This window comes from Epinephelus moara, chromosome 4 (assembly GCF_006386435.1).
Source record: "Epinephelus moara isolate mb chromosome 4, YSFRI_EMoa_1.0, whole genome shotgun sequence".
NCBI classification, from domain to species: domain Eukaryota; kingdom Metazoa; phylum Chordata; class Actinopteri; order Perciformes; family Serranidae; genus Epinephelus; species Epinephelus moara.
Window position 1 is genome coordinate 36,410,649 of NC_065509.1, and position 17,786 is coordinate 36,428,434.

General features: G+C 40.4%; 1 protein-coding gene across 1 annotated transcript in view; it reads right to left on the bottom strand.

Moving 5' to 3' along the window:
- Positions 1-17,786, bottom strand: part of fstl5 (follistatin-like 5) — a 253,793-nt gene that overhangs the window by 76,217 nt on the left and 159,790 nt on the right. Inside the window, exon 7 of the mRNA XM_050042857.1 lies at positions 11,229-11,395. Coding sequence (XP_049898814.1) covers positions 11,229-11,395 — 167 coding nt within the window. The remainder of the gene's footprint in view (positions 1-11,228; positions 11,396-17,786) is intronic.

The following is a 17,786-nucleotide window of genomic DNA, read 5'->3' on the forward strand; positions in this document are numbered from 1 at the left end:
GGTGATATAGTGACGTGAAAAATGTGATATATAGCTAAACTCTGCTGGTTTTCTACCCAAAGTATTTGTAAACAACACGGTGATTCCCTGGGGGCACCGCCGGAAGTGAAGGGCGTGAGCGATCGCCGAGGCTCCTGCACTTCCGTTAGTCGAAAAACTCCGGGCTGTGCCTCCAGAGGTAAGGGAAGAAAGAAAAAAAAAAAAAATTCTTTTTTTTTTACTGATGGATTTCCAGATTGGTTGATATCTAAAAGGAACAGTGTGTAAGATTTGGGGGATTTAGTGGCATCTAGTGGCCAGAACTGCTGACTGCAACCAGCTGAAACTTTTTTGCAGTTAAAAATTTCTTCAGTGTTTATTGTTCAGAAGGTTTTTACTGTGAGGTGAATTATTGGCAGAGGACTCTTCCACTCCAAGAAAAACAATATGACCCGGTGATAAAAAACACTGAAGATGGCAGTTTCACATTTTAAATAAATTGTATTGTCTGACACTCTCATTGTCTGGTCAGGGTCTGATAACAACAGTGGCTGATGCAAAAACATGAATTGCCACTCCAAGAGCCAGTGTTTGGTTTGTTCATTCTGGGTTACTGTGGAAACATAGGGGCAACCATAGGGGCAATTATATGTAGACATAAACAGTTTAGAGTAACAAAAACACAAGGATTCTTATTTTCAGGTGATTATACACTAAAGACCACATACTTATTATATTCCTTTTCTGCTGAGATATCCCCCTAAATCCTACACACTGGACATTTGAAGGTATCGAGCAAGGACACCCTACTCTGAAAGGTTACTAAAAAGTAGTGAGATACTTGATAAATGTGTCTTTTTCTTCTCTTTTATCAAATAATTGTTTTACTCTTACACTGGTCTCGGTGTAATAATCAGTCTGATTTAATGTTAGAATCAATTTTTCACATCATTCTCAAAACAGTTAAAACTTTATTGGAAATACAAATCGTCTCTGAAGATTAAATTTGTTCCTTAATTTGAGGGAAAAAATGAAAATCGATATCAAATTATGTAACGATTTTTTAAGCAGAGAGATTTTAGCGCATTAACTAAATCAAGTGATTATATTATAAATCTCGAGGGATAACTTATGAACAAAAGATCTGCCTGTGCTCTCAATAATAGGTTTTCACCACTTTCCAATGCAGAGCGGCTTTTCAGGAATGAACAAGCTCCAGCACTCAGCCTTCATTAGAGTCTTCTTCAGTGCCCACTAACTTGATGAAGGCCAAGTGCCAAAACGTGTTCGTTCCTGATTGCTGCCATGCATTAAAAAAACATTCAAATTTCTTTAGCGGCGTGAACTTTCACTCTTAAGAATGTCCATGAGTCTTCCCCCGTGCTCCTCGCTGCTTATAACTGAACACAGCATTCATTTATTAAAAACAGAGTCAGCCTTAATTACCAGCCCTCTTTCAGAAGAGTTCATAACAAGAAAAGCGCCTTTTCTCATTAAGTAGCTTTTAACATTTTGATCACATCTCTGCTGGCTGTTTACATCTTGGCATTCAGCTTCTACTTAAACGTCTACAGACAAGTGAGGAGAGTCAGCCATCGTGTTTACAGACACACAGTGTGTTTATCAGTTCGTCCCGGTGTGCTCCGATCTAACCTACGAGCTCGGTAACGGCTCGAGCTGAGTGAAGCATCAGAGCTTCACAATATGAGGGGAAATCGATGGTGCGTTTTGGCCCCTTGGGCTGAGAGCATATTGTGTCACCTTCTTAAATGAAAAATGAATGGGGGGAGAAATGAAACTCAGAGGGGTGGAACGAGCCGCGGCGCAGGCTGTCGACATGATTCCTCCACCTCACCTCACCACCCTCACCTCAGCTATCAGCAGCACCCAGCACCCAGCTCTCTGCAGACAAAGCAGGCCAGTGTACAACTACTCAGAGGGAAGGGAGACAAGGGCGGGTAGAGGTGGATTTACAAATAGGCCATAGCCCTCAAGAAACTATAATTAATAAAGCTGTCAGTGGCAGGTCACCTCTGAAAGGACACTAAAGAGCCACCTCATTGGATAGCTAACCTCTGGTGGTGACGAGGCGTTTCAGAAAACGGCCTTTTGAAGAAGTTTCAAGACTTATGAAACTTTGTGAGAGGAACACAACAAGCTGAGTGAAAATACCCTGAGGTGTGATAGGAAGGTAGTTCTATATTGAGGCAACACAACTAAAAATAGGAGGTAGCGTGACGTTAAAGAGCAGGTTTCCCAAAACTGCAGAAATCACATTTTCTCACTCCGCTGGTTTCTAAACACAAGGTGTGTTTCCAGCCACCTTCTTTAATTAGCATTTTCAATTTGAACATTAAAAAAAAAACCTGAGTGAAAACACAGAAAATTAAAAAAAAATAAATAAATAAAAAAAAATAAAAAAAACTGAAAATATCACCAAAAAAAGCTTTAATGCTTAGGGGAGGTGGAAAATTGGTGTATCAATAAAAGTTAAATGCAACTGAGAGCAATGGAAACAGATTGAGCAAGTAAATGATGGCGGTCATGACGCGCCGTCTCCGGAGGCTTTTAACATGCTTGTGTATGCTCAAAAGATTTATACCATAACTCTTCAGAAAGCACCAAGCTTTAGTATTAGTGTTCAAAAGTCTCTATTTCCATTGTCCAGTATGCTCTCTGTTACTGTACATCTATTGTTTTCCTTCATTTGAGGTTTGACTCTCTGGAATCACTCTTTCATTTTTCCACAAATATGATAATATTTCTTTAGGGGGTGCAGTTAATTACAGTGTGGGCTCCATGTGTACTCTGACAGCTTGTCAGACCATCACAAAGGGGCGGGGCTTAGTGAAAGGTCTCAATGAACCAAACTCAATATTTGCTTAACAGTAGTGGATGGAAAATCATATAAATTTGCATTTCTTATTGCAGATTTTCTAAAACTTTGCTTAAAATTTGTGCCACATTAGGATGGAAACAAAACTATATTATAACTATATTTTTCAGTTTTGTGTGCTGATGTTCTGAGATTTCTGCCTCCACCTCAATATAATGGAGCTAAATGTTATTTTATTTCTGTTGTTCTCAGTTTTGAAAAATGACATTTGAAAAAAGAGCAGCATGTGTTTTCTGATAAACACGACTCCCCATTACTCTGCATGCATCATCCACGGCCCTCACTGTCAACAGTTTCCACTGGAACTATTTTTAACCAACACTCTCAACAAAACCTGTTGATAATGTTCAATTACTAACAGGGACAGTTCCTGGTGCTGGTAAATTTATTTATTCAATGCTGTGAGCATCAGAAACGAAATTCTGTTTACATAAATGAGCCACACTATTGCACTGGATGACATGTTTTTTTCATTACTATGAGTGCATGTATTTTGCCCAGCTGTTTGGTAAATTATTTAGCCTTTAAAAAAACATGTAATTTGTCAACTGCGTTTGGAGGGTTCAATCTTCAACAGGAATGAAAGTGCTTGAGGCTGAGAGCTACAGACAAGCTGTGGAAGTCAGAGCGTTGAGCGATGAATAAACATGTGGTCGGTTTTGGTCTTTTTTCACAGGATTTGTTGACAATAACAAAAATATACTAATATATCACCAGCCTAATCCGTTATCCTCTGCTTTAACCAGATTATTTGTTTTGGATGAAAATGATGCAGTTGCTGTAAAATTCGTTTGCAGAAAGGAAAACATAGTGTTCAACTTATTTGATGTCCTCAACCTGTGCATTTCAGATAACAGCATGGTGCTGCTATCTGTTGTGGGCACCTCACTAGCTTTGCGGGCTTTTTGTGAATGTGGAAAAAAAAAGTGAAGCAATGTCAGTCTGTTGTGATGAAAAAACTAAAAACACCCTACCTGGGACGGGATCTGTTGGGGAGTAAAACAGAGGTCAAACATTAAGACGTTTAGTTCAGCAGTTCAGCAGTAAAGCATAAGAAACAGATTATAAGGCAGACAGGTGACAACACTGCAGGTGCTGTGGTCAGGAATGAAACACATGTTACAGACAATGTACAGTAACTACCTGAGTAGATCTAATGTCAAGATACTATAAATGTAGTACAGATGAGTGCATGACTGTGGCTCTGGGCTCCCACACCACATGATTAATTCAACAAAATCACCTCTCTTGATAGGAGTTGGAGATATAAAAACAGGCCACTGTGAATTCAGTATGATTCACGTTATCTGCTTTATAATGTTGCACAGCTTCATGTATTTATCCTCTGGAAACGGCACAGGAGGAATACAAATCAACCAGCATCACACGAGGTGGTGCACACTGATCAGAACTGAACGTATACATTATAAATGATCACATACATTTAATGCTACACATTGTACACCTCCACAAGGCAGAGATAATGTGAAACCCACCAGAACAAGGTACCAACGCATTATGGGAGATAAAAATACATCTTCCAAAGGACGAGATAAGAAAGATTCAGCTCGGATTAAACCACGTCCCTCTTTACATCTCTTCCTAATGAAGCTGCAGGCTTCAAAACATGTTTTCTATTTTTAATAATTTCATGTTTTTTCATGACTGTGTTCATAGATGCTGCTGCTTAATGAGATAAATATATATTTTTAATGGTAACCTTGCAAGCTGACTCATCCATGGACATGTTACCACATGAAGTAGCTGCTTTAAACAAACTTCACAATCTTCCCACAAAATAAACTTTGACATTGTTGGATTTCCAAACTTTTAAAGAATTACAAAATATCAAATGCATTTTTCATCTTCACCATTTCCAGGACCACGAAATCAGTATCCCAAAACGCAAACATGAATGTATACGCGCACACACACACACATACACACACACACACACACACACACGCAGACATGCACACAACACAACTGTGTCTTTGGCTCGTCCACTCAGGGAGGATTGAAATACTGACAGCCTTGGATGATGATGCAATAGCCAGCAACTGTCAACTTCATGGAATTACAGTAAGCTGCTTTGTCAAAATTTAGAGAGGCTCTATTGAACTCCGGGATACAAGCGCACCACTGGGATTAATGTGCGATTCACTAAGTCTGAATGTCGACAAAATTTCTAAAATAACCACATTGGAAACTGGGAAGGACTGCAAGATTAGACTGCATAAACCTCCCATGTGTACTCACAGGAATATGACTTTAATTAAGGCTGGCAGTGGATGCTCACAAATATTAACAGCCTGCAATTATACAGAAATTGTCTGCAAGGCAATTTAGAATTAGTCTGTGGATGCCAGGTGCAGACGAAATCCATTCTCCTCTCTGGAAGGGACAACAATGATTGACTGGAAGTCTGAGAGCCAAAAATAAATCTGGATTAAGCCTGCGCTGGTGTGCAGCTAATGTTCCATTGGTACTTTCTCTTGGTGCTGCGTGGTTTGCACACATTTTTCTGATGAGCCATGAGAGACTCCTGCTGATTCACTTGCTGGTAGTGTTCGCTGTTCTGGAGGTAATCTGTGCACTAGAGGTTGTAAACTCAGGCTTTGTTAGACACCGACAAAAAAATTAAATCTGACAATCGCAGACCTCCAGGGTCAAAGTACAGCGAGTTCTCTCAGTCTGAGGAGACAGATAAGTCCCTGTAGTAGTTCAACGCGGTCTCACTTCATGAAGCTGCACTGGCATCAGCCCAGCACGCTGTACGTACCACAGAGACACAGGAAAGGTAATTTTATGCAGCAACATTAAATACAGGCAACATAAAGATCCTGGGGATACCAAAGTGGTTCGGGGTTAATTAAAATTCAAAGTGTTAGTTGCATCCTTCTTTCTGTTCTGTTCTGTTCTCTATATGATATATAACGCAATCTATCGGTTCTGTGGACTGAAATAAAATTTTGATGTTTTCTCCAGGAGTATGACGGTTGCGAGCCACAAAAGGCCAAGCTTTGATTGATTATCAGCACAGCCTGTTCTTCTTTCGACTGTCTCAATAAGGGGGAAAAATGAAGCCTGTGTGATTCCACAGTGAAAAGGTAAAAAAAAATTAAAAAAAATAAAGACTCTCATAAAGTTCTGATGCAAAATTACAGCAATGCTAAACTATTTTATAGGATAATAGGTGAGTACGTGTCCTTGATCTGCATGTTGTCATTACAGCTGGAACGATGTCAAATTTTCACTACACAATTATCGTGGCTAAAAGAATTCATCACAACAATAATATCGTCTATAATAATAATAATAACAATTCTTTCAGTCAAGTTCATCTTTAACTTTGTTCATTGTGCATTTTGTCTCTTTTTTGACAAATTAATTACTCTCAAAGTAAAAGTGTAGGGAGGTGGAGGGAGAGTCTGTAACCAGGGTGTCTACTAGTAACAGACACTTATATTTAATGTGTTTTACGACCTTTACAAGATAATTTTTAACCAAATTTAAGAGTGATTTTTGGACAAGTCAACATATTCTTAGTCAAGCGTTGCAGGTAAGTATAAATGTAACCATATATAGTTATATGTGTGGCCCTGTGCAGAGGTAGGTTTTATGTAGAAATATAGTTATCAGAGTGAGTCAGGTGAATGTACGTTTTGTCAAAAGATAAGTGATCCAGGTATAAAGTACAAAGACAGTATTAGGTACAGTGGTAGGTTAGAGATTTGGCATATCAGAAATGTGGACTTTCACACATAGGAGCTTGACTCATTTTGACGAAAACAAATTAAAGGTTTGATCAAATAAATCAAAATGTTTGTGGTAATTAAGACCTCACAATTCAAATTTAAGTCTATCTAATGACGTTTACGGCCTAATATCTATAACAATTGAATTTAAGAAATTATAAGACTTTTACAGGACCTGCAGACACCTTGTGTAACTGTAACTGTACAAATGGGTACAAGAGGAGCAATTATGCTTAATGGATAGTGCAAAGGCAAACTGAGAACTGAAAGAAATGGAAATGATCTAAAGCCTCGGAAAAGAAAAAACAACGTTATGAGTTTGTCACATTACAGAAAAATGTGTCACAAACCAACCAGCCAAATTTGAATGATTGCCTCATGTGTAAAGTTTTGTCTCAAAATCACAAAAAAAAGAGCAGTAATTTCTGCTCTGAAATCCCGTGGCTATGTCCACTGAAGGGGCTAAAATGGAAGAATAAGACTTTTGTTCAGCGGTCAACCCAGTGGACACAAAGCATGTGTTCCCTGAGCCAAAGAACCAGCAGCTGTGCAGCAACGGCCTCTCATTAACAGTTAACCCAGTGCACAATCATGTACACACATCTCCTAGAGAGCCGCTTTGCAGCAGCCTCTTGGTCAGCAGCTAACAGCAGCTAACGTTAGCACAAAGCACACAAACACAGCAGTGAGCAATCACTGCTGGCAGGCTGAGTAGCTGATTCAGGCTGAAAGACTGAGTGTTTTATTCATGTATTAATTAGAATGAAAGTGCTAAGAGAGCTTGTGGAATGTAGCGATTCAACACTGTTCACACAGGGATTGAACGAGACGACACTGATGCTATGCGCTCTAACATTAGTTTGTAGGGGAGGGGTTATGTTAAGGATGGCTCCAGTGCATCATGGAATGGTGATTTCAGGCCAGCCCAAAAAATCAGGGACACAAAAACAGTGAAAAACAGGTTAAGGGTCTGGCTTCACAAGGTAGTATCTTATAGTTCACGTACATCATACGTGTGTTATTAACATGGTATCAATACTTAATTTTTCAGTACCACAGTTATCGTTAATACCAGCGGGTAGAAACATACCTAGCTGTCATTTTCCCAGCTACTGATGAACTTCACACAAAGCTTTTTGGGCTACGACGGATATACTGAACAGCATTTGGCAGTGGAGACTTTTATCCCCAAGCTGACATCTGCGTTGACAATACACCTGTGCAATATCTGATATTAGTCACCGGGAAACTGATGACTGTGTGTGAAGTTCAGACAGAGACCACCCCTGGTCGGGACACTGAACTCTGCTATGTGTCTTCAGGCAAAATCAGGAGATGAAACAGAAGCTCGTTCTATTGAATCTAAAAAAAAAAAGAAGAACTAAAACAGTTCTTGGAAAAAAATATATGAAAGATAGATCAAAGCCTGCGTTGACCTTACAAGACCCCGCACCTCTCTATTCTCCTACAAATCCTCCAAAAGATATTCAGAGCGTTTTTTAAGGAATAATCTGACTTGACATTTCTTTTTTTGTTAAACACAGCACTTGCATACATCTTCCCTGGCCTTGAATTGCTTAAAAGCAGTCATAATATATTATAAAAAATGACTGAAAGAGGCAAACGGTGGGAAAGCCGTTACTCTCATGTGCACGGCCTGAAAATCACTTCATGGCGTTGATGCCGCTCCTTAATGGAATCACATGTCACCAACAACCAGAACCACCGCACTAGTTTAGAGCCAGTTGATGGTGCCAAGGATGACTGGCGACAGCTGGGCGCCTCTTACTCATTTTAAGGGTCATCAACATTTAATGTTACATTAGTGGCTTCGCTGGGTCTCCCTTTATCTACTGCGACAGTGTTGACTTAATTATGCACAGCAGTATCACACTCATCTTGGTCAGCCCTGACACAAAGAGAGGGATCGAGTAAGGCGAAAAAGGTCTGCCTTTCCTCTACCTTGCCACGTAAGTATCCATGCTCCTTTTGATGTGGATGAAAGTGACACAGAGGCCGTGCATGCAGATTAACACACAGATGCACACATGCGCGCGCGTACGCACATACAGTCTTTCACCGAGTTGTAAAAGTAGGTCCTTCCTCTAGGGCTGAACCCCTTTGGTATCCCCCTTCATCTCCTTTCTTTGTCTGAAATCCCTGTCCCTCCCAGCAGTCTCTAAACACAGACACCAAGAACACAAACTGACATCCTGGATTACTGTCAGACCTACAACACAAAGCCGGCGCCAACAGTCAAATAAAATGTGCTGACAATCTGAGCCGCTGCCAAAAATATAAAGTTGAAATATGATGAGAGAGAAATATATGGTAAAATTATCATAGATTTACAGCTCCTGCTCTAAAACAGTCATTAGGAACTGATGACGCTTCATGACATGAAAACACAATAATGAGACCTATGCACTATGTGTCATTCAACTATAGAGCCCATTATCTAACATCTACCCATTAATGATTACACTGACATGCACAAATATTCAGTTTTTTGCTCTTACTCCAAAAAGGACAATATTCAGACTAAGCTGTTTACATGGCTGATATAAAACGACTGTTCCACTAATATTCCCGTTTACATGCAGCCGTGCATTTTTACAGTTAACATGTCAAAATATGGAAAAGTGGAATGGCTGGAGAGGCTTGTGCCATTTGGCTTCCTTGCGTCAAAACAGAATTTTTTCAAAGTTTTCAGTGGCAGATCTGTCCAGCTGTGCAATCACACCCTTCCTCTTTCATTCTTACAACCACCTTCTTGAAAAGGTCGGTGTTCTTATATTGGCTCGTATCTAAAAATCTGTTGATATGGAAATGTGGGCTTTTCCTTCGGGCATGCATCTCTACACCAGCCTTGCAAACTGTTCGTCTGTGTACAGTGTATCCATGATAACGCATAGAGCCAACGGTTAACGTCAGACTGTAACAATAAGGGGCCGTACATATGCCACATTTTTAACCATCTCGAAAACACAAGGTCGGGCACTGGGGGCTGCTTTTTTTCCTTTTTTGAGCGAGCTTTCAGGAGCATGGTGGCAGGTTGCGTCTGAGGTTGCTAAGCAACCTTCAGCAAGCGCCATAACATAGCCTATTTACCTGAAATCCTGAGTGCAGAGCTGATCTTCTACCAGGAGCTGCTTATAAGTGTGTAGGCCTATCGTCAGTGGGACAGATGTAAAGCTCTGGGTAGCCCTGCACTAACATTATCCACTGCTCATTTTTTGCTCATTTTCATTCACTGCTGCTCATTATTATCCACTTCCTATTATTTTCATTATTATTATTATTATTATTATTATTGTTAGTTATTTATCGCTGTCTCTTGTATTTTTGTACTTATTTGCATGCCTAGTTATTTAAGTTTTTTAAGTTTAATTTTGAAATCTTTAATCTGACTCTTTCTCCTTGACTGCTGTAACACTGGAATTTCTCAATTATGGGATCAATAAAGGTGTATCTTATCTTATCTTATCTTAACTTCTCCTTATCACAGACTGATATTTACGGAAGAAGGGAAAGATATCTGTCGGTTGTGATTGGTTGGTCATCGTCACATGACATGCTGTGCGTGCTACGTTCCAAACGTTGAACTCTGTTCCTCTCGGGGCGCAGCCGTCACACCCTGAAACACAGGCGCTGGGGAACCTGTGTGCACCGAGACAGCTTCGCTCCGGCATTTGAGCGTGCCTGCTGTGCATCTACATAGAAAACAATAAATTTGAGGGTGAAAAAAACGCAGTATGCGTATGGCCCCTGATGGACGTAGTTACTGTGACTTCATCCACTGGTTTGTGGAGTCCAGTTTTCTGTTTCATTTTGGGGGTTTTATGGAGCCAGTAGTGACCAGATTTGGGCAAGAAGCTGGTGCTGTAGAGGAGCGAGGAATGGATCTGACTGAGAAACCGAGGACACTATCAGCAGACAGCCAGTCACTTTAAGCAGCCTGCTGTTAATTATGTGTAACTTTAAGCCTTTATAAAACGTAAAAGGGTAAATTATATGAAATTCACCCCAGTTCAGTTGTCATGAAGGGGGAAATTAGCTATAGAGACCAAAACAGCTTTTTTTTGCCAGGCTGTAAACATGTTTATTTCTGCTGTGAAGTTGGGCATTTTAACATGGGGGTCTATGGGGACTGACTGGCTTCTGGAGCCAGCCTCAAGCGGCCGTTCAAAAACCATTTCTGCAGTTTTTGGGACTTCTGTGTTGGCTTCATTTTTAGCCCCAGAGGTTGCCACTTGCCATGAACAGGCAGGAGCACAGAAACTGTGGTAAAAACCCCAACTGAGACACATATTAGTGCTGTAGACGTGTCCAAGAACAGCTCCTAACACACGACTAACACCAGCATATCCCACATCTTAATCAGAGATGCTACATTAGGAAAAAGGCCTAGTTAATAATATCCACAGGGAATATGCCATTAACATGACCTGTATCTAATTCAGAATATTGTCATCTTTGGAATAATAGTGTGCATGTAAACGTAGTCCATGCATGTGTGCGTCTATCTCTCCTCCTAATCTACCCATGTATTTATATTTAAACCATTAATCAGAGCGAGTGATGTCGGCTCTTACATTGATGTCTTCCAGGTTCAAGGAGTTCAGATATTGATGGTTCCTCTTCCACAGTATAGGAGGCCTCCGCTCCCCTGTGATAGCGCACGTCAACACGGCACTCTGGCCGACTGTTACCGTAGTGACGCTAACTTTCTGGTCATCTGGCAGGGTGAGCAGGTACACATCTGTTGAGGAAAGAAATTACACAATGTTAGCCAGATTGTCTGAAGGAGAGTGACTCAATTGAAGTTTTGAGAAATCAAGGTCGTTGTAAAACTTTTAATTTGAGTAAGTTTAATTATGGAAAGGAAATTCTGTTCAATCCGGAGCCCGCCTACCGCCTATACTGTATATCTGGAATTTGATGGACCTCTTGTTCCTGTAACAGCTCATAATTCAGTGGAATAACCCCACTGAGATACTTCACAATGCAAGAATTCATGTTTTGCTCACATTTTTCTCTTAATGAAGCCTGAAAACAAGAATACAGAACACAAGAGTGTCTCAATTAGCTGCTGTTGTGCTATAGAGGCAGATGTTTTTTTTTAGTTAAAGATGCACTGAGGCAGCACAATTATTGCAATTTGCAAAGTAATGGGAAAGAATTAAGTTAAATGTTCTGTAAATACTTTGCATAATTTATGTAATGATACTGTAATGGCAGTTTGACTCTCTATCGGGCCTCTCTGAGGACCCAGGGTTCACCACTACGTACCTCTTTTTTAGCTAACGGCACAGAGCAGACACTTTTGGAAGGCACCACTGCAGCTGGTCTGATGACTGCTGAAACCTCATCTGAAGCTTTGTAACTAGAAGTTGGAATATTTTTAACATGCTCAGTGCTCTGAGAGTTTTAAACAAGCTAGGCTCTCCACATTGTTGTAAAAGCCCAGGAGTGCATCCTTTCTGATGAAAGTAACATGAAGCAAAAAAAGCCTGCGCTGCCAGAGTGGTTCCCCATGGAAACACAGCCCTAGACCTCGACCAGAGTCTGTACTTTGCTCGATTCAGTCATTCCTGTAAGTTTTTTGAAAAATGTTCCTGGTTATGATGAGATATGATTCTCTGCGGTTAATTTCCACCTATTACTGCGAGGAAATATTCCAAAGAATACGATAATAATACAAAGAAAAGCCACGGTGGGTTGGTGAGAGGTCAGCACGGCTATGGTTGGTTAACGCCTTTTGTTTGTCCAGTATTTTGATGAGACAATGAGTACAATGTACACTCATCCATTCTGTGGAGGTATTATGTAACCCGGCCTGTGAGAGAATGCTTTTTAATCTTTCTCTTGGGTAATGAGCAACAGAGCAAAAGGAAACAGAGACTCAATTTGTTCTGCTCCTAAGGGCATGAAATACAAAACCTAATGAAAGAGCAGGTCCAGCAGACAGTGTTCACTCGCCACAGCCCGGAGAATCAGGATGAGAGCACCTTCAATTACAGCATGACACCGGTGGCCCTGTACCAATGGCTTCTGAATGCTTTTTTAACCTTCTCACTCATTTGCGGTGTTTGGTCCACTTGTTGCGTCTTTGAACTGTGAACTTGGCCAGCCCGTTAGATCCAGGCCAATCAGACTGGAGCTGTGAGACAACTCATACTTCTCTTCAGAGGGAAGCTCCGAGTTAAGACTTTTAATCTCTCATTTGGCCCAATGAAACCCTACTTAAGCCCGGGCAAATCTCTGCCAGGATTACATCAAAATTAGAGGATTAATAACAGCCGTTTCTTCTGAGTGGAGTATAACTCTAAGTTTAGATGATTATACAGTTAGTGGAGAGATGATCCAACTCTGTGCTAATGTGTGAGGCTACAGTTTGTCCTGGTGTCGTGTTGCTTTAAAGAAAATCCAGGATCTTAACTGTTTGATTTGATTATATAAACTATTATAGACAACAACAATAAAAAAAATCTATTTTTAAAGACACAATTTGCAGCACAAATACAGTGCTCTCACTACTTCTTTCTTTCTTCTTTTCATTTAAGTGTGGCACATAATCAGCACCTCATTTGCATTTTCTAATTGTCGTATTTCCCATCTTTTCTTCTCTTTCTATTAACAGAAGCATTACTGTTAACTATGATCAATTTGCTCTTCCTGTGGGAAATATAACAACTGCTGGGTGCAAAGGGACCTGAAATCTAGGTGAAAAAAAAAAAAAAAAAACTTTTACCCAGGCTGCTACTTTTAAATAGATTGGTGTATTTATTTGCATAAATCTGTAAACTATATTAAAAGTCGTCTCTGTTACTGTGTATACCCAAAAGGCCAAATAACAAACAGCTTTGCCAAACAATAGAAAGTTGTTTCTGCTTTACTTTGCTCACTGCTTTGTGAAGAAAAACACCTTACAGTATAATGTAATTCAATGCCAAAAGAAACAACCTGAGGTTGACCTTAAAAAACTAACACAGTGTTGAGCCAACACCTCTGTGACAGAGTTGACAAAAATTGAACATCATCAGCTACATGAAGCCGCTGTATATTGCCCCGCTGTTGCATCAGATTGTATCATATATTACAGGTGTTCTGGTTGCGCTGCTCACTACATTATCCTATATCAACATCAAGAAGGCCTATGATAACTAAGATATATGAAAAATTTCCAAGAAATAATTGCAATAAACATTGTTGTTGTCATTTTGAGACTATTTGATGCCACTGATTAAATGGTAATATAATAGTAAATAAGGCAAGTACACCTTTTGAAAGAGAAATTAACTTTTTTTCCTCAGAAATATTCAGACATTGAAATTGGAATAGTTTACTCTCGTTGTCTTGTGTTGCAAATCAAATGCACCCGGGAGCTGCGCATGTGCAATACCTCACCCTCCCCTCCTCCCCTCTATTCACTCCACAAGCCAGTCAAGTAGGTGAACTATGAGTGATATGAGGGGCAAGTGATCGCGGAAGATTTCAAAACAGCGTGCGGCGTGTCTGTGTGTGTGCTGTATGTGTGTGCGCATCGGGGCCAAACTCCGCCGTGCGCGATACAGAGAGCAGAGGAGAATTTTAAACGCACATGTAGAGACAGAAATGACATGCTGTTGTGTAAACAATGTGCGCCGCATAATCGTTTGCATAATCGAGATTTCAATTTTGACCAAAATAATCGTGATTATTATTTTTTCCATAATCGAGCAGCCCTAATTGTTGGCAGGTAAAACTACAAATGACTGTCTTTTTGGCTTGTCAGCAGTGACTCTTCCCCTCTACAAGTGCAGCTACAGGCTACAGGTAAGGTACGCTGTGTCATTTGTAACTGTTTTATTTCTCTTTGGAGAGAACAGAAAAAAGGGAGAATCACTGCATTGAAGTCTGAAGCCCAGTTCAGACCAAGGATTCACGATGAGTTGAAACAGCCAACTACTTGCATTGCACAGTTCTGCAACGTTTGACAAACCTGCCAGTTCACACCAATGCAACTAGATGAGACGGTGTATCATCTCTATGCAACAACTCTCTGTACTTCTGTTCTGATTTGCAGTTTCTCAGGCGTATTTTGTGGCTGAATATAACTTGTAGCTACTTAAAATATGAATGAGGATAGTGATAGTGAGGTACTGGCTACAGCTGCATCTGTAGTAGTGATGAACCGGTGAAAAACAGAAACAAAACAAGCATCAGATGAACTGTATTTATAATAAATACGGCACAATAATAAAAATAACCAGCGCCAATTAACCAGTCAGTGAGAACGTATGTGTGGGGGGCATAAACACATACAATGAGCAGCAGCGACACACTGTGAGGACGGAAACAGAGGGCTTGGCAGGGAAGGAGCACCTGCCGCAGCAAGCGAACACGCTGTGTGCGGCCATTTTCACTTGACTAGCAAACTTCACCACAAGCAGATTGCCTGTTGAAACAGGTGACGTGCTTTACATTCTAAAACCAACCTCCAGCAATTTTAGCGCCTGAGTTGCCGGTGACACCATAAGCCGGCTTGAGTCGAGCTCAGACCAGCCAGTTCACATTGCAAAAACTTCTCTCTGCCACGTTCTAAAACGGTTTCATTTTGTCGCCAATCTTTGGTCTGAACTGGGCTCTATAATGGTCGGGAAAACCCTGCTGTTTATTCTGACGTCATGTTAGTTACAATGCTGGTGATGTTCTTATGTAAAAAAAACAAAAAAAAAACAAGCATGTGAACACAATGGGCAATATCGAGATCAGCCAAATGATCAAGGTCATGTCTATGTATTGTAGAATATGTTGATAACGTAATTATCACGACAGGTCTCATATCAAGTAGTTGTGATGATGCATATGTATGTGATAATGATTTTAAACTCTATTCAACAAATCTTGTGGTGGTGAATGATGCACTTTTTTATTTAATTAACTGCAGTACTTACTTTGGCATAAAACAAAAAAACAAAATTCAGTTATCATTCTGCATACCAAATCACCTCATACACACACAAAAGGAGAACTGATGAGGCAGGTTCAAACGTTCATTAATAAGCCAATCAGTCTTTCTTTTCTAAAAAGCAAACATGAGCAGATTCATTCATTAGTCAGTCCCTTTCGCTGGTTGATGATAAAAATGTCTTGTGATGGCCTGCACTGAGGGAAATTCCTCTTGTCATGAACATAACCCGTCATTTGTATTGATCTAGAAAAGGAAGGGTTTAAATGGTACATGAAAGGAAATAACCAGCTTCATAAAGCAACTGAAACATTTCCCCTGTGGACATCATAATGTGACGGAGATCATTTGATGGAACACGTTTGATCGCTAAGAGCTGTTTGTATATAATGAAGACTTGACAACGGCAGTCAGCAGGGGTGATATGAGAGCCAACATGGCCAGAGAGGAAAGAAATGACTGGAAAGGAATGAAAAATGTTGAGGATCTAAAACTTCCTGCTTTTATAGGGCCTCATTAAAACTGCATTTCATCCAGTGAGGCTATAGTGGAGCAGCTTTAGTTCTGCTCAAGTTCAGCAGCCATTTTCAAAGACATTTTTACAACAAAATGGTTGTTCCAGGGCTCACAGATATGCCTGTCTTTAACTGGGATTTTAACATTAGAACACACTGACCCTTAACGCCTTAACACACTGGATCTGCAGCAGAGGATGACAACACATTGCCCTAATGTGGACATCCCAGAGTCATACTTGTCAAATATTAAATGCTGCTGGACTTTTCTCATCTGGAAGGATGAACAAATACAGCACAATCTGTGCTACGCAGAGGTGACTAAGTGCCTCCTTTCAGAGGAAGCTGAACAAAACAGCATCACACCTTTTGACTCTGTTGTATCTTTGGTCTGACACCACACAGGTCAATGTACTGTTAAATATTACAACTTGGATTTCATTTTGGTAGCTCTGGCTAGCAGTTCTTTAGGTTAAAAAGGACCTGTTGTGCTATTTTTTAAGTTAATACTTGTATTTAAGATGTCTATTAGAGCATGTTCACATGCTTTAATGGTCAATAAACACTTTATTTTCCCCATACCGTCCGTGCTGGAACACCGGTATTCACCCTCTGTCTAATAAGGCTCCATTTTAGCACCCGTCTCTTTAAGCACCCCTCCTGAAAAAGCCCAGTCTGCTCTGATTGGTCAGCGTTTCTGTGCACCATCACTGCAGCGATCAGAATGATTGTAACGAAGAAAAGCAACACTTTCGACTGAGAAAAATAAACAATAAAAGCTTATTCTATGTTTCAGCAGGACTATGATGTGAAATCAGGGAAAATTAACAACATCAGGAACCAAGTACATGTTGTTTCCCTAATGTTAGCGTTTCATGTAGCAGTGTAGGCTACACAATGAAGACACTATAGTGTAAATGACCTGGCATAAACTCTTATTGTGTAATATATGGTGTGTGATACTGGATATAGACCGTTGTTTTCCTGACGTGACTTCAGCTAAATGATTTGGCAGGATTCTGGCCAAATTTGGTTATGGGAAGAGAGGCAATTATTCTCTGAGCTGGTTGTCTGAATAACAGGAAAACAGTCGCTTAAGTGACAGGAAACACCTTTAGATGTGTATTGGAAAGCTGTAGGTGTGTCAACCGATACTGCTTGTTTGTCAGACACCATAAATTGTCATGATGTATTAAAGGGAAATTTCGGTTTATTTCAAGCCGTCTCCTATCGTCCTAAATTTGTTTCAAGTGACTAGTGACATAGAAATAATAGTTAGCATGTTAGCCGTTAGCCTAGATACAGCCGTAGCGTCAGACCGGTTAAAACGTAAAGGAACGGGCAACCTTCAAGTGCAAAGTTAGTCCACTAAACAAGCTTTTTTCCCACAAAGACCGCCTCATATCGTTAGGATAAATGTCAGAGAACATATAGAAAACGACATGTAAACGTGTTGTCTTACCTTACCGGTGTGCTGCCTTGTTTGTTTACCATCTAGCTCTGCTTTCCAAAGCGCAGCCGAAATATATCTCGCCAGCTCTAGATAAAGCCCAGCTGGATACTAACGTTACTCCAGGTGGAGGTGTCTCGTCCTCGGTCACATCCAGACCTTGAAAATAAGGCTGCAACCGGTCCCATTCCTTGCAACAGAGGCATTCCTCTTCTGTGGGCACTGGGGCACAGCA